The sequence below is a fragment of the Oxyura jamaicensis genome, chromosome 9, assembly GCF_011077185.1.
Source record: "Oxyura jamaicensis isolate SHBP4307 breed ruddy duck chromosome 9, BPBGC_Ojam_1.0, whole genome shotgun sequence".
Classification (NCBI taxonomy): domain Eukaryota; kingdom Metazoa; phylum Chordata; class Aves; order Anseriformes; family Anatidae; genus Oxyura; species Oxyura jamaicensis.
The window spans coordinates 2726820-2754030 of record NC_048901.1 but is presented as its reverse complement, the minus strand read 5'-3'; the positions used below and the strand labels follow the sequence as shown (position 1 = coordinate 2754030).

Below are 27211 nucleotides of genomic sequence, written 5' to 3'. Positions count from 1 at the left end.
GCATGACTGTGTGTCTCATTTTCTATAACGTATCCACACACTTACAAATATAATTATAAGACATCCAATGTATATGGTTTCACAACAGATATCATTTTTACATAAATGTAGTTAATACTGTAACCCTCCTGCTTTTTATATGCGTTTCTCAGAAATACAACACACACAAAAATAAAAAGATACCAATGTCTTTATACACCAATGCCTCCAAATTTATCTGCAGACATAAAAGTATACTAAAGTTTAATGCAGAAAGAACATTTTCAGGACTGGAATCCTTTCCTTTCCCCTTTGGATATTTGTTCTGCTTGTTTGTTTTTAAAATTACCTGATTAGCAAAAAATGTCAGAGCCTTAATTCAGGAAAACATGCGCATGCCTTCTTGGGTATGTGATCCAATTCCACTGAGTTCAGCAGCAAATATATTCCAGACTACTCTTCCTAAATCATATTCCAACTGACGACTTCTCAAGTGTATTTTTGTGTTTTCAGGGTATGAACTGCTGATTTCCATGTTGCTTCATAATATTACATTGAGGATGACACTTAGGTATTATAAACAGGAACTACTTATCATAAATATGCATATTTATCACAAGAAATGAACACTCCTAAAATTTAGTGAACAATACTGCAGTTTGCACGCAGTTCATTAGGTTCCTATGCAAAAACCTGAAGCAACAGCTCAAGATTAACAATAGTGACTACAAGTGATTCTTTTGGGGTTCCTCATCTTTTAACTGACAGTGGGAAACGGATATAAGACAACAGAAAGGACAGATGCTGTAAGTTCAGACCACTGCTCCCATCTACGTACGCATTGTTTTCCAGAGCTCCCTTACGGACAGCATGCAGATTGATTCCTACTGCACAAGTCATATTCCTCTAGTCAAATTTTTGTATTTGAAAAAGAATTTTATTTTCTCTACCATATTTCAGTAATTTTAATAATTTTCTCTCCCATTTTATTGGGTTAATAACACATTTTGAAAATCTCATCTCAACTCTTTTTCAGTAATGGAAGAAAGTCATAAGTAATTTTTATTGAACTATGTCTTGCTTCCAAAGCAGAAAAAAATATGTTTCACATTAGAAGAGCAGTGCGCTAGGAGTGCTGCACTTTCCAGAAAGGACATACATTTGCTCAAGAGCAGTGGCTAAAACAAAGATGCTGTCATGATCCAAAAACAGGAAATATTTTCAAAAGTTTTATGAGAGTAAAAACATGAGATAAAAGCAATAAGAAAAAAAAAACTCACAAGCCACAGCTATACCCATTAAAAACAGATTATTTTCAGTAACTTATAAAAGCTTAAGCTGTTTAAAGAATTTCCCTAAAATATTTCTGAAAAGTTTAAGTATTTACCACATTAATAGTATTATTTTTTACCTCTAAAACAATTAAATGGGTCCTGATTATTTTGTTGTTGTTTCTTTTTCTTTTTAAAGCTTACCTTGCTACAATAAAAATGTCTGTCTTGTCATATTCCAAGGCTGTGTAATTTGTTTTTGTACTTTTGTGTCCCCATAGACTTTACATAGCTATGAACTGCCATAACTAACAGTCACGTCCCTTCACTTTGTAAATGTAGGGAAGGAAAAGACTGTTGATGTTTTTAAATATGTTAGATATTTTAACCGAAGCAAGATTTTAAGATGCTTCCAAAAAGAGTCTTTTGAGGGTATGTACTGAAGGAAGCAATGAGGTGAATAATGAAATGAGAGAGGTTATCCATTTACAATGGGACAGGTACTTAGCAAAGAAAAACATGGACAGCAACAATAAAAATCTTTGCTGTAGATTTTATTTTTATTTAAAGACTTATAAAGTACAAAAATTTCCAAAGAACAGCAAAATGAAAAGTACCAAACAACAACAAAAAAATAAAAATAAAAATAAGCATTTTGTAAAAATCAAGAGCAATGTACTTACAGGAAGTCCTATTTCCCCTATATGTTGTCTCCAATATTTTAATTAAAAGATTGTGGTCGGTTCAGGTTGTATTCTGGCAACCAGCTCAGGGCCCTGTCACTGTAATGTCAGTTCACACGTTACTAGCTGAGTTGGGTAAGTATTCTGAATAAGAAACTAGACTCTAACTGAAGCCCAGGATGCCATGACTCTGGGGACACACAGTAACCTGCAAAATGCTTTCTTCACTGGGTATCAACAGTCTTTTCCCTTCCCAAACTGGAATGGATCTTCACAACATAAATGCAAAATACAAAGTGAGATTCCAAGGTAGTATTCCACGTAGTTAGACAAATATACTGTAGATAAGCTTGTAGGACATCTGGGAAGAAATTTGTTTTTTTAACTAACCCTAACCCTACAGTTTTAATAACTAACTCAGTTATTAATGCAACTAATCTAACATACTGCTCTGTGTGTGTAAGCATGGACCTGAAACCTCTCAAGCACAGAAAACAAGTAGAAAATAGCACTGACTGACAGTGGAAAGCCTCCTTCACCCCATGTTTTCTTAACACACACTCCCACATTTACCCTTGCATTTAGTGATAAACTGCAAGTCAGACTGTTAGCCTTTGGAAGAGTGCAAAGTAAGCAAGTAGTTTGGGACCCTGCAACCTTTGGTATTTTTTTAGGAAAAATTCTAGAGTCTGTAAAAATGTATTGTCTGAATTAAGACGTGTGATAAATCTGGCAACCAGGTCTTGTTTTACTTCAGTAAAGTGGTAAAAATGCAGATAAAGCACCTGCAAAGTGCTACTGCGTCCAGCTGGGTTAGCACATGTCAGACAGAAAGGAATAAAGGTAAGCTTCTATTAGCATTTTAGCAACACCAGAAATAGCAACTTCAACGCTGAGAACTCAAGAAGAATACATGAACCAGAAAACAGCATTTAAACAGAAAGCATGAGTCACTGGCAGGCACAGCCTTGCAGAATGCATGCGCTTACCACAGAATCTGGTTGATGGCCACACGCAGAAATCATACCACATCAACTAAAATTGGTTTGGTTGAACTGATACTCTGTGTAAGGACTCTTCGACGGTAGGACACAACATAAACCGCATCTGTAAAGCTGTGCTATCGTCATCATATGAGAACTGTATATAATCCTAGCAAAGACAACTTTCACCTTCAAAGTCCTCTTATTGTTGGGCAGATTCAAGGCAGCGGGCACACAGATCAAGAAGGTTATTAGACTGGAGTCAAGCAGCTTTCCTAGGACCTTCAGTAGATAGCCCAATTTTTTTTTTTTCTCGTGTCACATTAACCAAGCTTTCAACTGTATGTTGAAAGCTGTATGCTTCAACTGTATGCTGTATGTTTTTCTACACTGTGGTGATAAACCAGTCACGGAGCAAACACTGATAGATCTCCATGTCAAGCCATCCATTTTCATTTGTGACAAACTGGAATATTTCAGGAATCATTCGTTCCATCTTTGTTTGTACAAGTACTGCAGGATCCTCGTTCATGCCTTATTTTCTAGATGCTATAATGACACACAAATTACTACAGCAGGAAAGTACCAGAAGGTGGTCTTGGTTGATATCAGTGCTGCCAATTCAGGTTCTTATTTGGGAGGTTTTTGCAGTAAGCTTAAAGTGACCCAAATTTGACAGCTATGCAAACTCCATCTTTCCAGAAGATAATCAGCTTGAACACCTCTCAACATAAGCATAAGCATGTTAGAGAATATTTTATACATTCTGCTTAAAATTATGTGCCCAAGAAGGATATACTTTCCTTTGATGACTACTGTTATCTAGAAAGGAGTCTACATCCAAGAGTAGTTAAATAACTCAAAAGTTTTATCTGAGGTGGCTTCAGAAAAATTACACTTCACTTTTCAGATATCACACATGGGACTATCTACCATAAGAGCCTAGATGCAAGAGCGTAGTACCTCATATCGCCCTTAAAGTCTGCTAAAAATTTAACTAGCTGGAATCCAAAACATGTGACCCTAAATTGAAAAGCTGTTAAATAAAACATGTAGGAACAGACTTGAAGCTTTCATTCGGAATTCTGTTGTGGCCATTCTATATTTGGAGCTTAAATGCCTCAAGAATTATCTCAGATAACCTATGAAAAAACTGCAGAGAAAAAAAGTCATTTTGAAACCAGAATTGCACAGCCTACATGAAGTGGAAAAGTAACAAAGCAGTTAAAGCATACTTTTTACAGCTAATAGCTTACCTGATTAAAATTATTTCTCTATTTACATGAAATAGTGTCCAGCCGTTAAATTGTTGTCCAGAATGAACAGCTAGCTGATGGAAAGTGAAAGAGAGATGAATACTAATGCATGTTGCGGAGGGGGAAAAAAAGAAAGAAGTCCAGAAGTTTTGCTGTCACGTTTAGTTCTTTCTATAGAGAGACCTATATTTCAGTATTTGCTGCTCTTCAACTATACGCGATAACCACAACTCTAGCCAACGTTACCCAAGGTTGGTTAATACTACTCTGAGAGTTTGCTTTTCCATTTTTAGACCATTCTTTTAATTAGTTGATCCTGATATATGAACCAATACGTCTGGGAGAAATTAAATCCTGATAGTCTGATAGAAGAGGTAACTGAAGACACACTTTTCCTAGTAGACTCTGCATGCTCTGTGAGCATGAGCAAGACTACACTGTATTTAACAGCCTTCGGTTGTGCGCTTACCAGCTTCCAAAATTTCTCTTTAACTTTTCCCCTACGGGAGGAACTTTGTTTTTCAGAAAACATGCTATGTTACAAGACACTACTATATTATTTTTAAAAAATATTAAAATATGCATACACCCTCAGAAACAATAAAAATGAAAATAGATTTATTATAACATAAAACAAGATTATGTACTCTTATCCGAACATTTAATAGTATTAGTCTTCACAATGTTTATTAGATTAATATTCTAAATAAAGTTTTCACCAACCCAAATAACAGTGCATTATTTGGAGGCTTGTTGTACAGGGTTTACCCATTTAACACAAGATGTCTTTTCAGTGTCATGTGTCTGAGTTGAAATCAGGTTACTACTTAATGTTCCAGGTCCCCTCCACTCCTCACCCCCCGTGCCCCCCGCCCCCCCCCCCCACAAAAAAAAAAAAGCTTACATAAGTTGTTTTAGCAGTTGTAGAACTACATATAAAAAGTGATAACAGCAATATAAATTCACTGGCTGAAAGTGTTTTTAGTTTCTTGTTGGAATACTATGACTTACAAAAGAAAAATATGTGAGAAATATCTTCATATACTCACTTTTACCCCTTCTAGTAAACAAAGCAATTTAGAAGGTTGTCTTTTTAAATCCTTTATTAAAATTAGCATCCCAGTTTCTCCTATAAATAAAAATACCAAAAAATATTTTTTTAAATGATTTTTTTAAAATATAATTTATTATGAATTCTCCCCAAATTTAAACCTACATGATGGTCAAATAAAGCAATAAAAGGAATAAAAAGGGAATATGAATTTTCCCCTTTGCATTATGTCAATAAAATTGTTTTCACTACAGCACAACCTTTTTCTGTTCAACAGCTCTTACAACAAGCAAAATAAAATGTACATTCTTTTTTACAAGTATGGAAAAAAATGTATGCCATTGAAATTATCCAGATTTCAATGTGAAACAATACTCCCTGGTACTAAAGTATTATGTAAGGAGGGAAAAAAAAAAAATCATCTAACAGGCAGTATTTTAGTCAGACAAAGTTTCTTTTCAATAATGAGCTCTCAAGCACGTTGATGATAAAAACCTGAGAGAAATTCTTTTTCTTTTCTTTTGCTACAAATAAAGGTAACTGTTTACATTTTACTAAACAGAGTATGTGCTAGTGGTCACTGATACCTTTGGATTCAATTTCTGCATAATGCCAGACCTCCCCATGTCTATTTATGTTACTACGTTAAATTGTGAATTCATTATCTATTGAATGTTATGTGTAGGGCCATTTACTTTTTTAATTAAATCAAAGAGCGTTGAAATTGTTTCAGAAAATGTTCCCTAGTTTACACAGAAACCTTCATAAACTTTCCAAATTTCCATTTTTATTTAGAAATATGATGTTAAAATCAGACCAAATGTGAATTGGCAAGATCTCAAATCACATGTAAATAAATACCTTCTTGAAAAGTTAATGAAATCACAACAAATATTTTCAAAAACTACTGTGCTTGTCAATTTTGTCATGCTATTAAAGAACATTAAAATTTAATGCTGTGCCTAACTATTCAAAAGCAGAAAGCAGAGATAAATGGAAGAATACCACATTGTTACTAGAAGCCTGAAGCAATCAATAACAGTGATAGTCAGCCAGATCAGCCAGAACTGCAATAAAACTGTGAGGCTTACTACCTCAAATAATGGTGAAGTATGCAGTTAAAACAAACAAAAACCACCATAGAGTTAAATAATTCTGGGGCAGGAAGAGCACTAAAATTCATTTTTACAATCAACAGAAATTTTGTCATTAAGACTAACCAAGGAATGTTTCTTAGCATTTTTTACTACTTATCGTGGAGTGAGATTAAATATTATTAATGACAATAAGCAAATCCAGAAATAAACTGAGACTAATTAGGAGATACCACCAAATGCCACCACTTATATGGAACAAGTGAAATCTTAAAAGCCACGTAATGTAGAAGATGCCTGAAGTGACATTATTCCATGACACCACACTGGCTCAAAAGAAGAGACAGCTATAATGCACTTTGTTTATAATATCTGGAAACTATAAGCAGAAGTAGCAATTTCTTCCCACCCTCACCCTTGATTTCCCATTTTCTACATTACTTATTAATTGTTAATATTACTTATCATTAAGATTAACTTCCTTGCTTGAACTCTCTATCCTATCCCTTTAGCATGCCTTATCCGTAGTCAAGGAGTAAAATTCAAAAAAAGTGACAGCCCAGCACTCCAGTCAAAAGACCAAAAAGTACATATCTGTCAGATGAGCAAACAACGGGCCGCAGAATAAGTGTCAGAGGATAGGCAAGATACAAATGATTTAAATTTTTTAAAAAAGATAATGCAGAGCATATTTACATATATACTTTGAGTGGAGGTAAAAAGTAAGTAATGATTTGCCAATGAGGCAAATGTTGAAATGTTTATTAGACATCAAGACAGAAAAGCACATTTCAGAACTCAAAAAATATTAACAGTATGTTTTGAATCAAGAAGACCAGGCTTTCTGGAGTTCCAAAAAGGAAAAATAAAAAAATAAAAATAAAAAAATCACAATTTCAAGAACTGCATGTTTCGTGACAAAAGCAATCCTGAATTTGTACTTATGGCCAGAATAAAACTCCAAAGATTTCATACTTTTTAAAGTGTCTAGGAAATATGCAGTTTTTTGGTTTTTTTTTTACAATATTAATGAACCAATTCACTGACATAGCTGCATCTGGACAATCCTAGGCAGACACAAGGAATGTGCAAGCTTGGGAAGTCATTTTACTGGTAAAGAACACTATAGTCTGGCATGGTTGATGGCATTCTGAGACTAACACTATTATTGAAATTGTGCAATCCAGCAAAATACCTCACACTCGTAGTGGGACCACAGAAGTCAGACGATACAACAATGAAGCTGGACAGCTGAAGTAGCATTCCAGCCCAAAGCAGATTCTAGCGTCCATTTGCCAAAACTATTTGTTTCATTTCATAAATGTAAGCTGAATAAAAATCATTTCTCTCCTTGCACGCAGCAATAACAGAATGCCCTATTGTGACTAATCCTAGATTAAAGAAATTTAGAAAAAAAAAAAAAAAAACTTGTTTCCTCCTACTTATAAACAAGTTGGAAAGTTTCTGGCTCCAAGTTTCCAAATTTCTTTGTTTCATAGGCCTTTTCCATTTTATTTTAACATAAAAGATGATATTTCCTTTACTAATTGAGCCCATGCCCCCAAAAAGTGCAAATAATGTGGTAAGGATATTTCAGGAGACTGGAAAGAAAGGGCGCAGACAGCATTGCAATATGACAAGGGGACTGGTGATGATGGCGTGCCCTGGACTGAACTATTTTGATGCTCGCTGCGTTGCCATGACCAACAAGGTACCCTCACCCCTACTGACCTCCCATTCCCTGGGGAGGGTGGAGGACTTCATCCTGTGGCAACGAGCAGCCTTGGCCAGGCTGAAGGACAGAGAGAGCAGGATGGGGCAGCCCAACATACACCAGCACGCTCAAAGCTGAGGCATCACGAGCACTCCCACTGCCAGAAATCTCTCATGGGAAGCATTCATTTTCTAACCATTATCAGTGGTATTTTTGTCATGGATCACCTTTGCTGATAGGTGACAGATTCAAGCATGGAAATGTATTTACTGTTGAATCAACAAAGGGTCTGCTGCTAACAGCTGTATTTCAGAGAGCTCAGGCAGGATTGGTCCTCCTGCCATATCCTTCTCATCAAGGACCACAGCCTAACTAAATTTTGTAATAAAGGTGAGTCTACAAAAAGACTCACAATACATAATTAGTTTTTAGCAGCCATCTTATGCAAGATCAAAAGGTCCGTGCACGGTGTGGAAATCCCTCCCTGTAAAGAATTGTTCCACATTATTAGGTCTTTCTATTACAGGTTCCCTATTATTAGATTTTACTATTTTAGTTTCTCCCCAGGAACTTGCAACACAGGTGTACCAACTTTACACTATTGTTTAAATGCTTTGCATGTGCTTTGCGTAATACTTGGACAATTTCAACAGTTAAGACCCAGAGATGCTGATTACTTTCCATTCTTTAAGAAGCCAAGGAAATCTAGTGATATAAAACAATGATTCTTAACTAAGCTAATGCAATATAAAACCATGCAGTCTATCTTCTGAAATAAAGAAGTCACGTAAAACTTAGTTTTCAACATTCATTTGCTCAAAGAGTTTAAAATTCATGTATTGAAAGGCAACACATTTATACTTGAGCACTACCAAAATGAAATTAATGTTTTCAATTATATTTTAAGACTGGCAGGACAGTTAGTATACAGATGGCAATATAATCAGAACTTTTAAAAGAAATTCTCCCACTGGATGAATTACATCTGAGAAAGTATATTTCATTCCTAAAAATAAAAACAGTAATAATAATTAAAAAGTCAGCTAAGAATTCAGCCATTCAGTTAAGCCAGTACCAATAATTTGTCCAAAGACCATTGGTGTACAACAAGAATACACAATGTGCATTGTTTTTTAATGTTTTAATCTTTCTTGAGAGGAATCCAATTGTTTTTGACACTTTCTGTTACCATGTGCATCTATTTCTAACAGCAAAAGAAAAAAAGGTTTTTCAGAATTACATATACAGACAAAAGGAAAAGGTGATGGATAAAATAGTACATTTATTACAGGAATAAGATTTTGAATTCCTAAGAAAGAGTTTAATTATGGTTCAAGATAAACTGAAAACACCAAAACCAGCCTCTTTTCAGGTGATAAGCATGTGAACCGTAAGGCGGTTCTCCCAGAGAAGGCTCATTCTGTGCAGCACTTATAGAAGTCATTGGTGGTATAACATCCAGGGAGGGGAGAAGAAACAGACACAAATATGGATTCCTCAGAAAAATGAGTTTACTTCCAAAAATTATTTGCAAAAGCCAACTCACAAGAAAGACTTCTTCACTTTAACCAAAAAGGTGATTTGCTGACATTAAAATATTGACTTTTGCAATTAGTAGGCAATCAGCTGGGAGAAAGCTGGAGGTGCATCAAACTCTATCATGTGTCGACCTGGCAGCCAAGGAGCAACAAACAGAAAGATTTCTGCATCTGCAGGTTACTGTAATTAGCAAGGAGCACACTACGACATCTCCTAGGACATAGCATTAGAACTAGACCATATTCATACATAACAAGAGGAATTTCGTATGGACAATTTTATGGCTCCATTCAGTTTTTTCTTGCTAGCAGATTTTTCAATGTGGAAATGAACCAGACCATGGAAGGGGAAAACACCGGAGCTGGCTCAGCAGGGTTAATTCTGGCATGATGCTGCATTACTAGTCAGCTGCAGTGCCTTAGCACCACACTCCAGGGACCAGAGTAATTGTGCATAGAGTTGGCAGGGAGTCAGGAGCTTTGTTAGCTCCTGATCAGCATTAGCCCTTCTAAATAAAGCTCAGCTCTACATAGACAAACGTAGGTGACTTCACATGACCCTCATCAGTACCCTGGGACTTTCTTCCATGTGGAGTATTCTATTTCCCCGGTAACAAAGGTAATGGAAAGTAGTCTATGAGCAGAAGATTTTTGCCATCGCTGTTCCACTCCAGTTTCAGCAGTGCCCTTACATACACTTCCTTTCCCCAAAAACACGTACAAGTGAGGAGGTCAAGCAAATTAACCTGTAGAAGAAGGCAGGCCCTTTGCATTGTTACAGGTGCACAAATAAGACCTGTAATATCAAAAATAAAATGTGGTGTGTTTGCATTTGGTGTGTTTGCTACTTACTATAGAAGGAAAATGTTTCATTATAATGGGAAGAGTTTACTGAGCATTTCAGAAGTTTAGTCTACGCAGGGGAACATTTCCAGTGACACAGAACAAATCCCCAGAAATTAAGACAAATTAGATGAACAATTTACTAGAATAGCATCCTGTGACAAGGCAAAGTAGGAAAAGTAAAAATAAAAGAAGGATCAAATTAAGATCTTGCCATAACTAAATACAGGACCAAAACCCAGTAGATTGCTAGATCACATACTAAAAAAAAATATAGAAAAACTGAAATCAGCTATAATGAAAGTAAATTAGTATCAGACTGAAGAAAGAAGCTACAGTAATTATCTGATCTGCAGGGCACCTCCTTAACCTATGAAGGGTCACCAGAGTGTGAGACTGTACAAGAAAGTTTGTACTCTTTGAAATAAAAATTACATAGACCATTTTGTGGCCTGAAGATCACCTTTTCTTCATAATATTTGGAAGCGTGCAGAATGAAGAATGAACACATATTTTCTCAACACTATAGAGATACAGAGACTTTTGGTGCTGAAGAATATTTTGAGAAACTTCCTAAGGCCAGATCAAAAGCCAAGCTTTACAATACCAAGTTTCCAAACCTTTGAATGAAAAAGCAAATGCTAACAGATCAGGAAGGAGTCCAGGAAGTATGTAACATGATGGGCAAACAACTGGCTGATAGGTTGTACTCAAAGGGTGATAGTAAATGGGGTTACATCAAGCTGGCAGCTAGCCACTAGTGGGGTTCCCCAGGGCTCCATTTTAGAGCCTGTTCTCTTCACTGTTTTTCTAAAGATACTGGACACAGGAGTTGAATGCATACTAAGTAAGTTCGTAAATGAAACTAAATTAGGAGGAGCTGTTGAACCCCTCAAGAGATTTGCAGAGAATGGTACAGAATGTACCCTGGAATAAAAATACAAAACTGTACTTTAGAGAAAGTTTTCTTGAAGAATCATCTCATTACATCTGGAATAGGAGCAGAAGCAATGCACTCCCACTTCCAAATGGATGCAGATGACTGTGCACTGTGCCCTTAGTATGCAACTGCTGCATGGTTATTGGCCAAAGTGGAAATAAGATCTTGATGCTGTCTGTTGAAGTGAAAATAAATAACTGCATTCCTTAAAATTGAACATGGATAAGAAGTTATGCAAACTTATGGAAATTCTATAAATTTGTCAAGTGCTTAGCAAATTTTACCAAATTATTCAGATCTGCAATGCAGTAAAATATTTCTGTTTTAAGCCACTGTTGTAATTACTATTGCTGAACAATATCATTTTACCTATGAAACGTACATGATGCATATAAGAGTTAATGAAAACTAACTGGGACATTCTAGTTAGTTCTCTGGCATTCCCTATAAAAGTGGAAATCATATTTGCTACAGAAAAAAAAAGAGAGATAATTAACTATTATTACTATTGGAGAGTCATCAGCAATGAAAAACAACTTTTTTTCCCTTCTCTAAACTAAGAGCTAAGAGTAACTATTAAAATGATTATAAGTTTTGCATCTAACTTTGTCTTGAAAGACATTTCTTTATGCTTACACTGACAATCTGTAGACTCAACTAATTCTGCCTGTACCTAATCCTAAAGGGAAGTAACCTGAGAATATCAAAAGGGCCTACTGAATGAATATACACTTACCTCATACCGTATGCTGTATGTTAATAAGTGGCATCATCTTAGTCACAAAGCTACTCCCTGTATATTCAGATTCATACCCTAATGACAAAATTAATTTTTATATTTATTATTACTTTATTCTTCTTATTTCTATTCTTGTACAATCCTATGGCAGATGTCTAAGTATCTGTCTGGCCCCATATTATAAACCCAGGCTGTTTTAAGAGAAAGTAAAATTTAGAAAGCCATACAGACAACTATAAAAATAACTTAGATTGCTGAATCCACTTGAACAATGGTACATAACATATAATAGGAATACAGAAATTCGGTCTTTTTATACCCACGAGTGTAAGATAAAGGAACCTGGAACACTATGCAGCATCATTAATGCATTATTTTTCAGACCTGGAATACAGGCAGGTGCTGAAGAGAAGGCCAGCAGTCAAATTCTCTGAAATAAGGTATGTGAATTCACCTACACAGAAGATTCAAACCAACAATCATTTTTACTTATACCTAAAGAACTGTTGGTACTGAAATGAAAATCCCACAATGCCACTGCAATGCAATTCAAACAAGAAAAGAAGCCATCAGGCTTTTTCAGTCCTAGGGACCTTGTAAGAAACAGGCATTGAAGTGAAGTCATTCTTATCAAGGCAGAATGAAACCAGAAAAATGTATATAGGATAAAACCAGGAAAATGTATATAGAAATTATTTCAAGTGTATTGCCTTTTAATAGCCTCTTCTATCTGTTTACTCATAGAACTAGTATCTTGAAAATCATTGCAAATGCTGAGAAGGTCAAAGACAAGGGCAGCCTGGTGGTTCAGGAGCACTGCTGCACATGTGGATGCAATTCCCTTGAAAAACACAGAGAACATCAACTACTTCAAAATATTAGAGAAAAATACGCTGTGAAGATCAGCAGGTGATACTCTAAAGTTTTATAATCATCTCCAAAATTAGATTAGATAATGGCAATGTCAACTTCTAAATGCACACAAGGAAATATTAGAGAATTTTTCCCACTAGACACCACTGCACCATGCTTCTTAAACTCAGTAGAAAGTTCTGACTGAACACAGTGTTCAACAGAAAACACCATTTCATTGAATACAATGTTCTATGCCGTCACATCTGATTTGAGGAAGTCAAACCACGGACCTGAACGTGATGGAAGCTTTCTGGTGAAACCTCTCACCTGTGCTCTGCTCAAAGACCTGGAAACAACACCCTGAAGCTCTGAGCTGCAGCTCTGCTCCAAGTCCCAGAAAGACTTTAAAAGCCAAAAGACTCCCAGGATAACTTGAAGCTTTCAAGACTTCCCAGCATCACAGAAGAGCCCTGCCCAGTGTCAAGAGGCTTAGAAGAATGTCTATCAGCCAGCAGGTGCTTGCAGTAAAAGGTCCCACCTTCAAGCAGGGTTTGCTTCCATGTCCTAGGCAAGGAGCCTAGAACATCTGAAAATACAAAATAGAACTGGAAACTCAATTTGAAAAAGAAAACTATACTCAGAACTAGAAACCTCAAGTTGGAAGCTCCCGCAGTAGTTTTCACAAAGTGAAAAGCATTTATATCATGCAGAAGGCAACTAAGATACTGTTCTCGAGTTTGCTGTATGTCATTTACACAATAAGATTTACTAGCACAGGTGCCATTTCAGAGTGTCCTTCAATGGAATATCTCATATAAATGAGAAACAGTGCAACATATTAATGAGTAATTTAACCATAACAGAAAACCCTCTATATCCCTAAATTAAATATAGTGAGTTTTGGTCCATACACAGGTTTGCTCCTTGCTGCCAATAGCAGGACTTAATAATCACAGGCTTTAACCACAAGTGACAAATAACCCAGTTTTTGATCGGGGGTTGTGAAAAGGCAGACCCACTATAACTATTAATCTATCACATTTGTCTACAAAAAGAGGGAAAATTTGGTGTTGCAAGGGGTGATGTTTAACTGGGAAGGAAAGTACCTTGGAAACAAGTGGCAGAACTGACCTTGCTCCAGCTTTCATTCACCTTAGAAAATTTCTTTGGTACACTTCGCACAGAGAAAACAAAGCTCCAACGGTTACTGAAATAATTAGTTCTAAATTTTCTTGGTCTATAAAAGGAATAAGTGTAATGACTATGGGTTTACTTCACCTTTTAGAGATGTCAAAATGAATCCTGAAGCAGCCCTTTAAAGAAAATGGTCCACATTCTTATATTCTCTACCAGCCTGCACCCTCAGACAATTATCAAACATTTCTGTGACTTTAACCCAGTACCTTTCCACTACTTTTAAAAGGTAATAACTAGCCAAATTTTAACATTAGAGTCTCATCACAGTTACGTAAATTAAGTTTTAATTTGTCCCTCCCTCAATTAAACGTGTTAATTTCCCTGAGGACTCAACACCATTTCCTTTCGTCGTCACATATGGCATCATCATGCAGTATGCTGTAGCCTTAAAAATGATCCTCAAACATTTGGTCTTACAGATCCTACCTGTATCAGCAATCTTCTTGCAACTCAACTTACTGAAATTCAAAGGTGTACTCAAATGAGAAAGCTTCTCAGATCCACACACAATAAAGATATTTTGATGCTCCATAATAACAGAACTATGGAATTAAGTCTCTCAACACAGGAGGTACTTAATTCACAAATTTTGAGATATCTACAAGGCCAGCTTTATCCCCTTTAATTTATTAATGTTCATTTAAGTCTGCCTGAAAAATATATTACAAAAGAAGTACACGTATAAGTAAGACTCTCAGTAATTGTTAACAGGCTGCTAAGTCTGTATGAAACCTAAGCCATATATTTTGGTTTGACATTACTGAGATTCATTTATAAAGTTAGTTTTGATTAATAGTATTTAATAACTTACCTAATTTCTTCAGCAGAAAAAAACATACATCATAACCATTACAAAAATTAAAACCTTTATAACAAAAGTAAAAATCAAATTTGCATGAAGTTTTACACATTTGATGAATTTTAAGCACGAATCATTAGGGCTGAACAAGAAAAACAGGAATTGCAATAGTTATTCAAGGTCACAGCTACTGCCCTTAATGATACCACTACCAAAAATTTGAAAGGAAGGTAAGAGTAACATACCAGGTGCGGAAATCACCAAAAAATGTCCATATACTTCCTTTAGCCACGTTAGTCAGTGACTAGCTGATGCCCTGAAGAATTTCTGATTCCCATAGTTTGTTTCTTAAAGCATTGGCCTTGCCACAAAATTACTTTTTATTCAAACTCTTCTTGATTTTCTCTACATGAAAGTGAATGAGTTGTTTCTCCCAGATTATTCAAATCCTTCCACATTTACTAATCACTTTTGCTGCCCTTCTGGCTGGGTCCTATCAATTTCCGCCCTCTTTATCTTGTAAGTGAAGTCAGCTGAAGTTGATTTCACGGGATTAAATACTACTCAGTTTAGAAGAGAACAACATTCCTAAACAGCTTCTCTATTCTTGGCATTATCTGCACACCTTTAAATTATTTGCATTGTGAGCACTAATGCTCACTAAGGATTATTATTAACATACAACCAAGAACATATGGGTCTTCTCCCAGATAATCATAGTTTGTTTAGAATATGCATGCTTAGCTGAAATTATTCCATCTCTTGTGCATTTGTTGACAAGCTTCAGCTTCATTATGTACAGTACGAAGGATCACGTAAAGGCAACCTGGACTGAAAAATGAAGTTTGTTGTAAATAAAAGGAATTGTATCTGGTTACCCTTTTTACAGCTCCTATTCATTGACATGCTCAGAAAACGTCTTCTCAAATAGATAATGTGGTTGCTGCTGTAACTAATACATCAAGTACAACAAAGTTCCCAAAATCATTAATATTCAGTGTCCTGAACTCAGTATAACAATCCTGCTTTCAGTCAGATTGAATCCTATTCTTACCTTATTCAAGAACACCTTGTTCATAGACACCTTTTCTACAGAAGTCTTTGAAATACTGATCGCTGATCTATTGCCCCTGCTACTAGAGGGAAAGAATAATTACAGAACTGAATTAATCAGTAGACTGCTAGCCTGAATACTTTGCCAGACAAAGTAATATAAATGGTTGATTTTTTCAATAAGGCTCTTTTTTCCCCTTACAACTTAAATATATTCTGATAGGCCCCTGACATGTAATTCAGAATAAGTGTATTAAAACACTAAATTAAGTGTTTTTCACTGTACTTTCTTCAAGCTTTTGAACATCCAAAATTATCTTAATTTATAGGGGAGAAATTTAAGTAAAAAAAAAAAAAAAAAAAAGAGTTTTGCCCAGTATGACCCAGAGAGGCAGTGAGAAGTCCAAACACCAAGCCCTGATACTCCAATTCCTGCCCATGATATTTCACTTCAAACCTTTCTCTAGGAGGTTTACAGATGTATTTTTTTTTTCAGGTTTACAGCAGAATGTAATGCAAAATAATACAGTGTAATTGTAACACTTACTACAACCTGTGTAATTGTAAAACAAGCCAAGGCAAAGCTGAGGCAGTAATATGTACTGCTGAACTCTAACAGCTTATCTGCAGCCTACAAATCAGCTTTTGAATGCAAGAGTGCTTCTGCAAGAGAGATTACACTTTGCCAATAGAAAAAAATAATGAATTTTCCTATAAAGCAAACATTTATTTTCTTAATTTTTATCTTAATGTACATTTCCGCTGTTAGAAACTCTTGGAAAATTGCAACAATTGTATCGTTCTTTAAGTTTTTTTTCCTAATGATCCAATTCGAACTTATGTTTTATATAGCTCATATCGATGAGTTACAAGTTTCTGACCAAGAAGTATTTATTTCAGCATTCACATTATTTCTGTAAAAATTGACAAAAACATATTGAAACAAGAAGTTGAACTTTTTTTTTTTTTTTTTTTTTTTTTTTGCTTAAAAAGTAGAGAGCTAATTTAAGACTTAATAAATGCTGCTCTGCAATGTCAAATGCACATACTGGACTGCTTTTCCCTTCAGATTTTGACCTAAATGCCAATAAGATATTTTTAATGAAGTTAACTCTACCCTTGCCAAATGCAGTGCTTTCAATTGAAATGGATGTACTTTACATACGGATGCTTTTGTTTTGGGATCACTGCTCCACAATCAGACACCTCTAGGTAGGTTATTGAGCTCAATTCACCGATATCAACGAAAAATAATAACACGAGAAAAAAAAGCACGGAGGTGAAGGGGGTGGTTATTGAAGACTACTCTCAAATGCAGTAGCCAAAAGAACAGGTTATCTTTCAGCATAAATAAAGAATGAGATTCAGCATTACACAAAGCAGACCACATTAAGATTGAGCAGTAACCAACAGGAGTATTGTTATTAACTCAATTCACTCAGCTCAGAAAGGAAACTGCAGTATCCAATATTCATTACTGGGACAGGGAAAGAATGGAAGAAAATCACTTTTAACAGGAAAAAAAATACAACAAGAAAATTCAATTAAATTGAAAGACAGAAAATAAAACCTAATAAAATAATTTTTCCATGCAATTAATGTGAGGGATTCATTGGAACACAAAAGTACCACAGCCAAAAAAGTTACTAGGAATAAATGAGGGCCTTGATTCTTAATAAGAACAGAGTGAGCTATGAGAAAAAGTGCCATGCCAATTAAGAGTTTAATTTAACTCTTATTAGGGTTAAGCAGGCACTGGTTTCCACAGACTCATGCCTGCCTAATAAAATGGAATTTCTTGCATCATCTTCTAAGATTTCTGGTTTCCCAATGACATAACGAAGCTGAAATCCCGCTAAATGCCACCTCTGAAATTGTTAATCTCAAACTAGTACTTCTTCTCAGGAAGGCAATATGTAGAAGATTCTACAAGAGCCCTCAAAGTGAGAACTGCCTCCTGCAATAGTGAATCATCAGACAGGTCCACTATTTTGAACAATATACTTGTTTGCTTGTTTCACCGTCCATATCCAATTTCTTTTCTTGCATTCTTATCTTGTATTCAAGATAAGGCATTCTCCTAATACATTGTGAGTCTACTCCATTAAAGAACATTTCCAGAGCTACATATATACAAACAGCAACATCAATTTTAGTATTTCAAAAGAAGGTAAAGCAATCCCAGTTTTTAACCAGATAGCATTGCAAAGCAGTTCTCTCAGAAAAAAAGCAAATGAGAAATGTAATGAAATGAAAATGAAATACAATGAAATATGATCTATGAAAAAGCTGAAGCATCTTAGTATGGCATATCTTCTACTGTTATTCAGTTACTTTACATCTGATCTGTTTCTTTGCAACCTTTACTTACAAAAAAATAAGTAAATCCAACACTTAAAACCTTTACTTATATGATGGAATTTTACAAAGCACAAATGATTTGGTTCTTAAATGACCTTACTAGCATTTATAAGGAACTATTTTGAACAGATTTAAAGTGAGTATTTCAACAGATTGAAATAGACATGTAATTGAGAAAGTTTGGGTTATTAAATCTCTTCAGTTTTATTCTACAGAAGTTTAAAATAATTTGTTTAGATCCCATGGCAAATAATCACAGCGCAATTCTTTATCAACTGGTTCAGAAACTGTTGAATTACAGTTCTCTTACTCACAAATTTTCACATGATATGCTTCAAGGCAAAATGCTAATTTGAAAACTTAAGTTTCTGAATGGAAATATATCTTTACTACAGTTATAGAAAACACATTATAATAGCTAAAATAAAGTGGGTAGAAACCTGAGTACACTAATTTGTGACTACAGTGGCTGTAGACACAGTGATTTGAAATTAAAGATCTTTCAGATGTCTTACCTAATATTAATATTGCAGTGTTAAAACTCCCGTCTGCACTGCACACAAGTCCATCAAGGTATAGCCTAGACTTGATGTAAGTAACACACACTTGTATAATAATATGGAAATCATTTAGTAGAATATCCAGGAAAGGGGAGACAGGAACAAGACAAGAATAACAGGCAAATGCAAAATCTAGGGGGAAAAAAAAATGGGATCACTGAACAGAATCATGGAAGAATTTAGACTGGGAGGGTCCAAACCCTGCTCAGGCCAAGTATGACGCTAGGCCATGGTACTCAAGGCCCTGACATCTCCAAGGATGAAGATCCCACAGCCATTCTGAGTACCTGTTCCAGTGTTTGATCACCATGGTTGTGATGTTTTTCTTAAATTTCACTGAAACTTCCCCTACTGTAACGTGTGTCTGCCACCTCTCATCCTTTCACTGACTGCATGTCAGAGAAGTCTGTCCCATCTTCTCTATGACCACCCATTAGGTAGCCGAAGATGCCATATAGCTTCCTCTTCAAGGAGAGCAAACTGAGCTCTCAGAGCCTCTTCTCATGCATCAACGCAAATATTTAAAGTTGGTAACTTTAAAGCATTGTAAGCGTTAGCAGAGTTAGTCGGCAGGACATGACATGGTGCCTCAGAACTCAAGCTGAACTACATTCAAATAAAGCAACAGAACATTTAGCATTTGCTAGCTATACAATTTCCTCTCAATAACTATACAGTTTCATAAAAGAGAGAACAGAGTGGTCACATAGCAAAACACTTGCATCACAATAGCCACATAATCTAAGAATACGTCCTTGAATAATGAGTAGAGAACCAAAAAATAATAGCATTTTTAATATGCTAGAGAACTCATTGTGAACGATTATTTAGAGACCTTTCAGTACAGATGTCAGCACTTAACAGAAAACAGAAACTTGTGAAGAATTAATCAGGATAGTGACATGAAGGTGAATTAGCAGTTAGATTAGAGGATGTCCCTTTACTACCGCAACCTGAAATAACCTGGCCAATGGAAGTCCATACTGCTCACTCAGAAGTATACCATAGAGTCAAGAAACGATAATCCTTCTCACTTTGCTAGCCTTGGATTTCTGCATTCAGCATTAAAGAGCACATTATCAGAAATATATTGAGAACAGGAATGAATTCAAATAAAAAGTAACAAAAACCCAACAGGAGATTAAAAAAAAAAAAAAAAGAAGTCGGGGGCACAGAGTAAAAAACTGAAATCATTGTATTATAGTTTACAAGTGTTCAAATACTATGATCAAAAGACAAGAATAAATTCAGCTTGTATTCAAAAGTACAAAAAAAGGGAGAGAATGAAGGCAAACATAATCAGGCTGAAATTCAAGGAAAAAGAAAAATAGCATACAACAGAACTTCCCAAAGGAAATAATGGAAACGCACAGTACCTGGAATCCAAATAAAACAGCAAGAAGTTTATTTCTAGTAAAATTTAGCAATAATGGCAGGTTGTGCTCTTTTTCCTAACTTAGAAGATGACTAAAATATGAAAAGAAACATTTTTCCCAGGATGCTTTGAAAAAATATATATATTTAAATGAAGGCACTATCTTAACGTAGCTGAATGACCAACAAGTCACTCTACGAAGAAAATTTAAAAATAACCTGCAGTCCATCTGCATTAGTTTTTATGAGTTCCTTCCTTGACAGTTTTAAACTTAGCTTTCACCTTTCTAAAACTCTATTTGAAATAAACTGTCCACAATTACATTTAAAAAAAATATTTTCCACTGTAGTCGCAGGAAGATAACCATTAGAATGAACACAACAAATTCTCCTCAAGACCAATGAGATTTTTTTGCTACTAAAATACTAATTTCAATCCTAACTCAAAAACCAGCTACATCAGCGTCCACCACGTCACTCTGAGAAGTAGACAGAGGTCGTGCCACCACTGCAGAGCATACAGCAGGGAGCTGGAGATGGCAGCCAAGTGAGAGGGCTGTTTCCAAGCTGTGCGTGCCAGCTCACAGACACTACCTGATTCCTACCTTTAATTGCTGACAGAAACTATAAAGTACATTAAAATTACTGAAGAAATAAAGAGTGAGGAAAATTGTCAACAAAAGGAGAAAAAGCGGGGGAAAAGGAAAAAAAAAAAAAAAAGAAAGAAAAAAGAAAGAGAAAAGGAAGAAACATCAAACCAAAACCACATCAAGCATGAATGATAGTAGGTAAAAATCATTAATAAATCAATGTTTCTTCACACAATAGTCTTTTAATGAAATTAGCACTAGCGCTGAAGCAAATAAACACAATACAACTGAATGAAATTAACTGTGTTCAGATTTTGCATTTTTTAAGCAAACAACCAAGTCTGTCACGTATTTTTTCATTTTTTTATTTAGTTATTTTGTACCATACGTCTCTAAAATTATTTCAAAAGGCACTGATAAAACAATTTTTTACATTAAACTTTCCTGAACAAGAAAAATAATGTTATTAGGTTATACATGTCATCGGAAATAACAGAGTAGTCATTAGACTAGTGGTTAGAAATAAAGGTTAAAGATTGCTTTTCAAAGTAAAACATAGGTTAAAAAAATAGGTGTGTGTCAGCATAACTTTAACATCTGACACTCAGTTTATTTAAATGTATTTCATCAATTTTTCTCAGAATAAAGCTGAGAATAGGACAGTTTAAAATTCCTGCAGACAGGCACTCAAATTCACTATAATTCTTGCATAATTTCACAAAGAACGTGTGTGATTTCTCTGCTCAGACTAAAGTTTAAGATACTGTGATTCTATTTATTCTTTATACAAGCTAGAAACATGGCACAGTGAAGTGGGAAAAATTCATATCCATGAAAAGAAGCGGAGTTAAAGTACAGCAACGTCCCACACTGTGAAACCCAACAATCCATAACACAATCTTGAAGTTTGCAGAGCAAAGTATACTCATACCCTAAGTAACGTGATACATACCCACATGCATAATGAATGGAATGGGTATACTAAGATAGCTTTTGTTGAATAAATAACGAGTTCCTGAAACAACTATAACATAAGATCATAGAACTGGATTAAGTCCAAGTTAAATACTTCACTTGGTGATAGGAAAGCTCTAGACCTCTAAAAGCATCTCATGCATGTGATGACAGATTTATTCTTTGCCACTTTGCCTATACCAGCACCAGCTCCACCAAGTGCATCAAAGCCAGTAACAGTAAAAACTTCAGCAATACAATCTGTGGCAATCTCCAATTTTGTTATCAGTCCCTCTACATTATCAACTTCACTGCACCCAGTTGACTTGAAGGTATATTTGGAACATTTTTCCCTCATTCTATGCCTTAATGCATCTGAGCAGGAGAGAAATATTGCCTTTGCTACGAGAAGTAACACAAAAGTAATTCTATACTTTTAGGCAAGTGTAGTTCCAGAGAACTCCAGTTTCACCACAAACTGTATAACCTCAAACTTACCTTCTATGATCTAGGTATTTAAGCAAAACAATTACTGCTCTTATTTCCCTGTTGGTATTCACTTCTCCAAGCCCAACCTCCATAACAACCTCAGCAATAAGTTATATTGGGGATATAAGTTATCATGGGGATATATTAAATATATCCCCATGATCCCCCTGATTTAGCCTATAGTTTTCCTCCTATCCTTTAAGGGTTAAAAATCCTTTTACTTATTTGTTTTCACTGAATTGTTAAGCTTGACCGTTGTTATCTGCATAACAGCAAAACACAAGACTTAATGCATTTGTACAATATTTATTCATTTCCTATTTTGATAAAAAGAGCAAAACCTCAGCTGTGGATAAAAACAACGTATTTATATTATCCCTTTAAATTCTAAACCACCCACCTGCTCTCTAGTTAAAGTTGCATTTCAAAACCATATTAACTTTTCACAGTTAAGTAATATCCATACTTCAACTGCTGACATAACAGCCAGAAGTGACATTCACTTGTTTATCAGCTTCTGTTTCAAGGATCATTACTCGGTATTTCATAAAAAGAAACAAAATGTATGACACTCTAAGCCTCCTCTTATTACTTAATAAAAAGCATAACCACTGTGAAAATATTGCCTCTCTTGTATTAGAGAAACAATTAAACCCCATTCCCCCGACACAACACTACGCAGGAGGTACGGTGCCAGCAAGCGTTACATTTTACTAAGTCTTTAGCAGGGTCATTAATCTTTCAGTCCTGGACCTGACACTGAAGTCTAACAGCAGTACGCAGAGCGTACGTTCAGCGCTCTCTCCCTCTCTGTAGCAATAGAAACGTAGTAAACTCTTAAGAGGCCAACAGCTAAAATTAGCCAGAGAGAATTCTATTTAATCCTCTTTAATCTCTCTGATTTTGCAGAATCTCATTAGCGTTAATATTTTCACTTTCCCTGTTACACTGACTCATCCGAGACGCTTCAGGGCCGGCACAGAGCTTGGAGCAAAGCACTCCTACTTCACAACGACTTCCAAATTCACCTACACCTGAAGTCTTCAGTAAACGTGTTATCCCTTGCATCTGTTCAGCAGCATAGTTTGGGTACTATCAAACCAAGGAAGAGTAAATAAATAAATAAATAAATAGTGAAGCTGACTGCATTTACTTGAACTCATCTGCTTTTACATCAAATCCACGTTAAACGGAAGGCATTGTCCAAAGAAATGGAAGGCAACCCATACAGCCCTTCCTACGCCGCTGCCACAGAAGGTAACCCGTGGCACCATGTCTACATGCAGGAACAAAACCTCTTTGTCCCTGCACCTGCTTTTCCTCATCTGAAGATGCAGAAAATTAACTTCAGGATTCCTGAGCACGATAACGGGGATTTTTCATCCTTAATGACACAGGCAAATAAAAAGAAGTCTTCACGTGACAACGAGAATTAATTTCGACTACATTAAACCCTAATATGACCAAGCAAGTCGGAAGGACACCGGTGATGGTGTCTCAGGTCCCAGCTCGTGGGCGCTTTGACCTTTGGCAATCCGGAGCGGGCCGTGCAACCCCTCAGCGCGGGGACCGGGACCCCCAGGGCAGGGACCGGGACCCCCCCGGCGGGGCGATGCCCGGGGGGGCCGCGATTTTGCCGCCCGGCGCTGGGAGGACGGCTCTCCCCCCGGAAAGGACGGCGAGCCCGGGGCGGCGGCTGCGCTGCGGCGGCCAGCTCGGTGGGCTCCCCCCGACCCCCGCCGCGTCCCGGGGGAGCTCGGGGGGACACCGAGGGCGAGGGGCCGGGAGGGGGGCGCGCAGCCCTTACCTGACAGGAGGCTCCGGTGACCCCCGGGGGGCAGGAGCAGCGGTAGGCGGCCGGGGGCTGGGGGCGGCGGGGCGCGGCGGGGCCGCGGGCCGGCGCCGGGGAGCAGGTGCCGTTGTTGCGGCAGGGCTGGCTGAGGCAGGGGTCCGCGCCGGGGGGCGCGGCGGTGGCCGGCCCCGGGAGGCAGGCGCGGCGCTGCGCCAGGGCCAGCAGGAGGAGCAGGAGCAGCGGGGCGGCTCGGGGCATGGCGGCCGGGTCGCGGTGCCGCTCCGCCTGGGAGAGAGAAGGAGGGGATGGATGGAAGGATGGATGGAGGGATGGAAGGAGGGAGGAGGCAGCGGCCGCCCGGCAGCTCCCTACCCTCGTTCCCCGGGCAACCCGCGGGCGGGGACTGGGCGGGGAGGAGCCGGCCGCGCTCCGCCGGCCCGGCAGGGGGCAGCCGCCGGACCCCCGCGTGAGGCGGCCTGCGGGGCTGAGGGACAGGGGACGTGGGGACAAGGGAGCAGGGGGCACCGTCCCACCCTCCCCCCCTGGCCGGGGTTGGCGCCCGGTGGCTTCGGCGGAGGCCCTGAAAAGCAGCCCCTGAGGCCTGGGAGTGCTGCTCTGCCCCCGCCTGTGAGGAACTGTGGCTGAAAGTGTATCAAGAACAAAGGAGGCAAAGGGCATTAAAATGATCCCTGTAATTGCTCATAGTGGGGAAAAAAAAAAACTGAGAAATCGCACTTTTGTGTTTATCTAAGTCCGGTTTTTAAAATCCGTTTCTGTCTGTCTCTCCCTGCCTCTGATCAGAGCCAAGATCAGTGATGTGTAAACCAGTGAATGGACTCTGGCCTTGCATGCCGTCACTTCTACAAAAGCAAAGCATTTAAGTCTGTAGTAACTAATGAGTTTTCGTATCTCTGTCAGTGGGTTGCAGGAGAAGGGGTAGCAGCAATAGCTCTTGGTTTTTAGAAACCTTTCAACTTCTCGTACAAGTAAAGGCTGAAACCTGTGTCATGGCCAGAAACAGCTGGCAACGCTGTCTGAACTGAGAGTCCATCAGGGTGTGGAGCGGCCGGGAGGCAATGCTACAGCCCCCTTCTACGCCGAAGTATCGCTGCTTTCTGTTACCTGACGTGCCTTGCTGTTTCACTTCCCCTGCCTTTTCGCCGTGTGTTCTGTGCCACACTGGCTCCCCCTGCTGGCTCTGCTCTCACTTCGTCCCTAGCTCCTTTGACCAGCTCGTTCCGGCGGCTCTGATTCAGCTCCTCTCAGACCCAGGTCGCGGTGGGTCCTGATAGCGCCTATAGGCACTGTGGTAATACAAATTTTAAATATATGTATATATACATACTCAAGTTGCTTCTTTATATTACAACTATCTTCTCCTTAAGGTTACTTCTCTCAATAGCAAAGCTCTTCACACAAAAACTGCTGTACTTTTATCAGACGAGTTCATCATCCTTTCTTTACTGATCATTGTCAAATGTCATGCCTCTGCACAAAAACAGGAACTTGGAAGGAATTATTCCGCTTTGAAACTGAACTGTGACTTACTGTTCTTTAAGTATGGTGGGTTTGGTTTTTTAGTTGTTGTTTGTTTTTTTGGGTGGTTGTTTTTTTCCAAGCATTTTTTGCAACCATCGTGCACCATGAGAAAACAAAAAGTTCTTAATTTTCTAAGTTTGTTCTTAATCATGTCATAGAAAACAATTCCAAAGGCCATTCCCATGTTAAGTTATAACCATTTTTTCTATTCCATTCACGAGATCTGTTGCCTTGTTCTGCAAGAAAATTATTTGGCTTGATATTATTTATTCCTGATAAGCCTACAGAGGTTTCTACTTGTCTCCTTGTTATCTTCTAAATGCTCTGAAATAACCTGTACATATAGCCCGGAATTCTAGGGCATTTGATGTTAAAGCAGCTGGGCTAAAATTATCTTCATTTCCTCCTTTTCAGTAAAAATGTTTGCTCTGTTCCAGTCTCCTAGGACTTCACCCTTCCACAGAGGTTTTCAAAGACAGTTGTTCATAAAGAGTTTCATCCAGTTCTCTAAACATCTTCTAGAGCAAATCATCAGGACAAGTTGAAAAGATGTTCTGCTATCTAACCTGATCTTTTTTTTTGCTTGAGCTCTTCTCCTGGTGGACCTTTGTAAAGAACAGGATGCCTGAATAGGCTAGGTAGGGAGTGCCCTATTTTTTTAGTTGGTCTTTGTACCCCCAAAGGTTTTACTAATTCTGATGGAACTCTGACCTATGTCTGAGGCTTTTAAGTGGCCTTGTACTTAATATAATTAAATAACTGTTGGGCAGTGAGGTTTCAAGACTGACAGCTAGGTAAGATATTGAATTCTGTTCACATAGGAATATGGTATTTGCAGAAAAGAGAACAACTTTAAAATTAAGCTAGTCAACATATCCAACTGAGCAGGACGTAACTATATCACATGTTCCTTTTGTGTTTTGCAGACTATATAAGCAGCATTTGCATTATAGAGGCCATTTTCATAAGAAAATATTTAACTGTGCAACACAAAATATTATGCCTGTCTAATTAGCTAGTGATTTTCAAAAATGCTGTATTTTTATGCATTTTAATGTTCCAATATGCATAGTTTAAATAATTTTAGTCAGCTTTCTACAAATTACTAATTGAAATATTCAGTAAGGATTGCAAGCTGTTTGCCTCATTTACACTTGCTAGAATGTGAATTATGTCTAATATTTAAGACACACTAATAGGCTAAGCTATATTACAGCTTAACTACTTATTTTGATGTAGAAGTACTCACCCTCTAGTGACTTAAAGGAGATTTTGCCTTTTTTTTTTTAATCTGTTACGGTTAAATATTAGTGAGGAACAAAAATCTCTGGTTTCCCAAGGGGAATGTCCCCCATAACAACAATGATCTTATTTTAATATTGATGAAATCTTTTAAAACCACCTACCTTAGCTAAATTTTATTTTAATAGTATAGGACTTATTTAGATGAGATAGTCACTGCGTTGAGACTTCTCTGAATAGTACCTGGACTGATTCTTTTCTGTTTCATGTTTTAGGTCAAGCTGCAATCCTGTCTTTATGATATTGGTGGTCAGA

At 37.3% G+C, this 27211-nt stretch overlaps 1 protein-coding gene across 1 annotated transcript in view; it reads right to left on the bottom strand.

Annotated features, from left to right (window-relative positions):
• DNER (delta/notch like EGF repeat containing) overlaps positions 1-24507 on the bottom strand; it is a 119866-nt gene extending 95359 nt beyond the window's left edge. Inside the window, exon 1 of the mRNA XM_035334616.1 lies at positions 24131-24507. Within this exon, the coding sequence (XP_035190507.1) occupies positions 24131-24373 (243 nt within the window). The 5' untranslated portion in view covers positions 24374-24507. The remainder of the gene's footprint in view (positions 1-24130) is intronic.
• Between the last annotated feature and the right edge of the window lie 2704 nt (positions 24508-27211).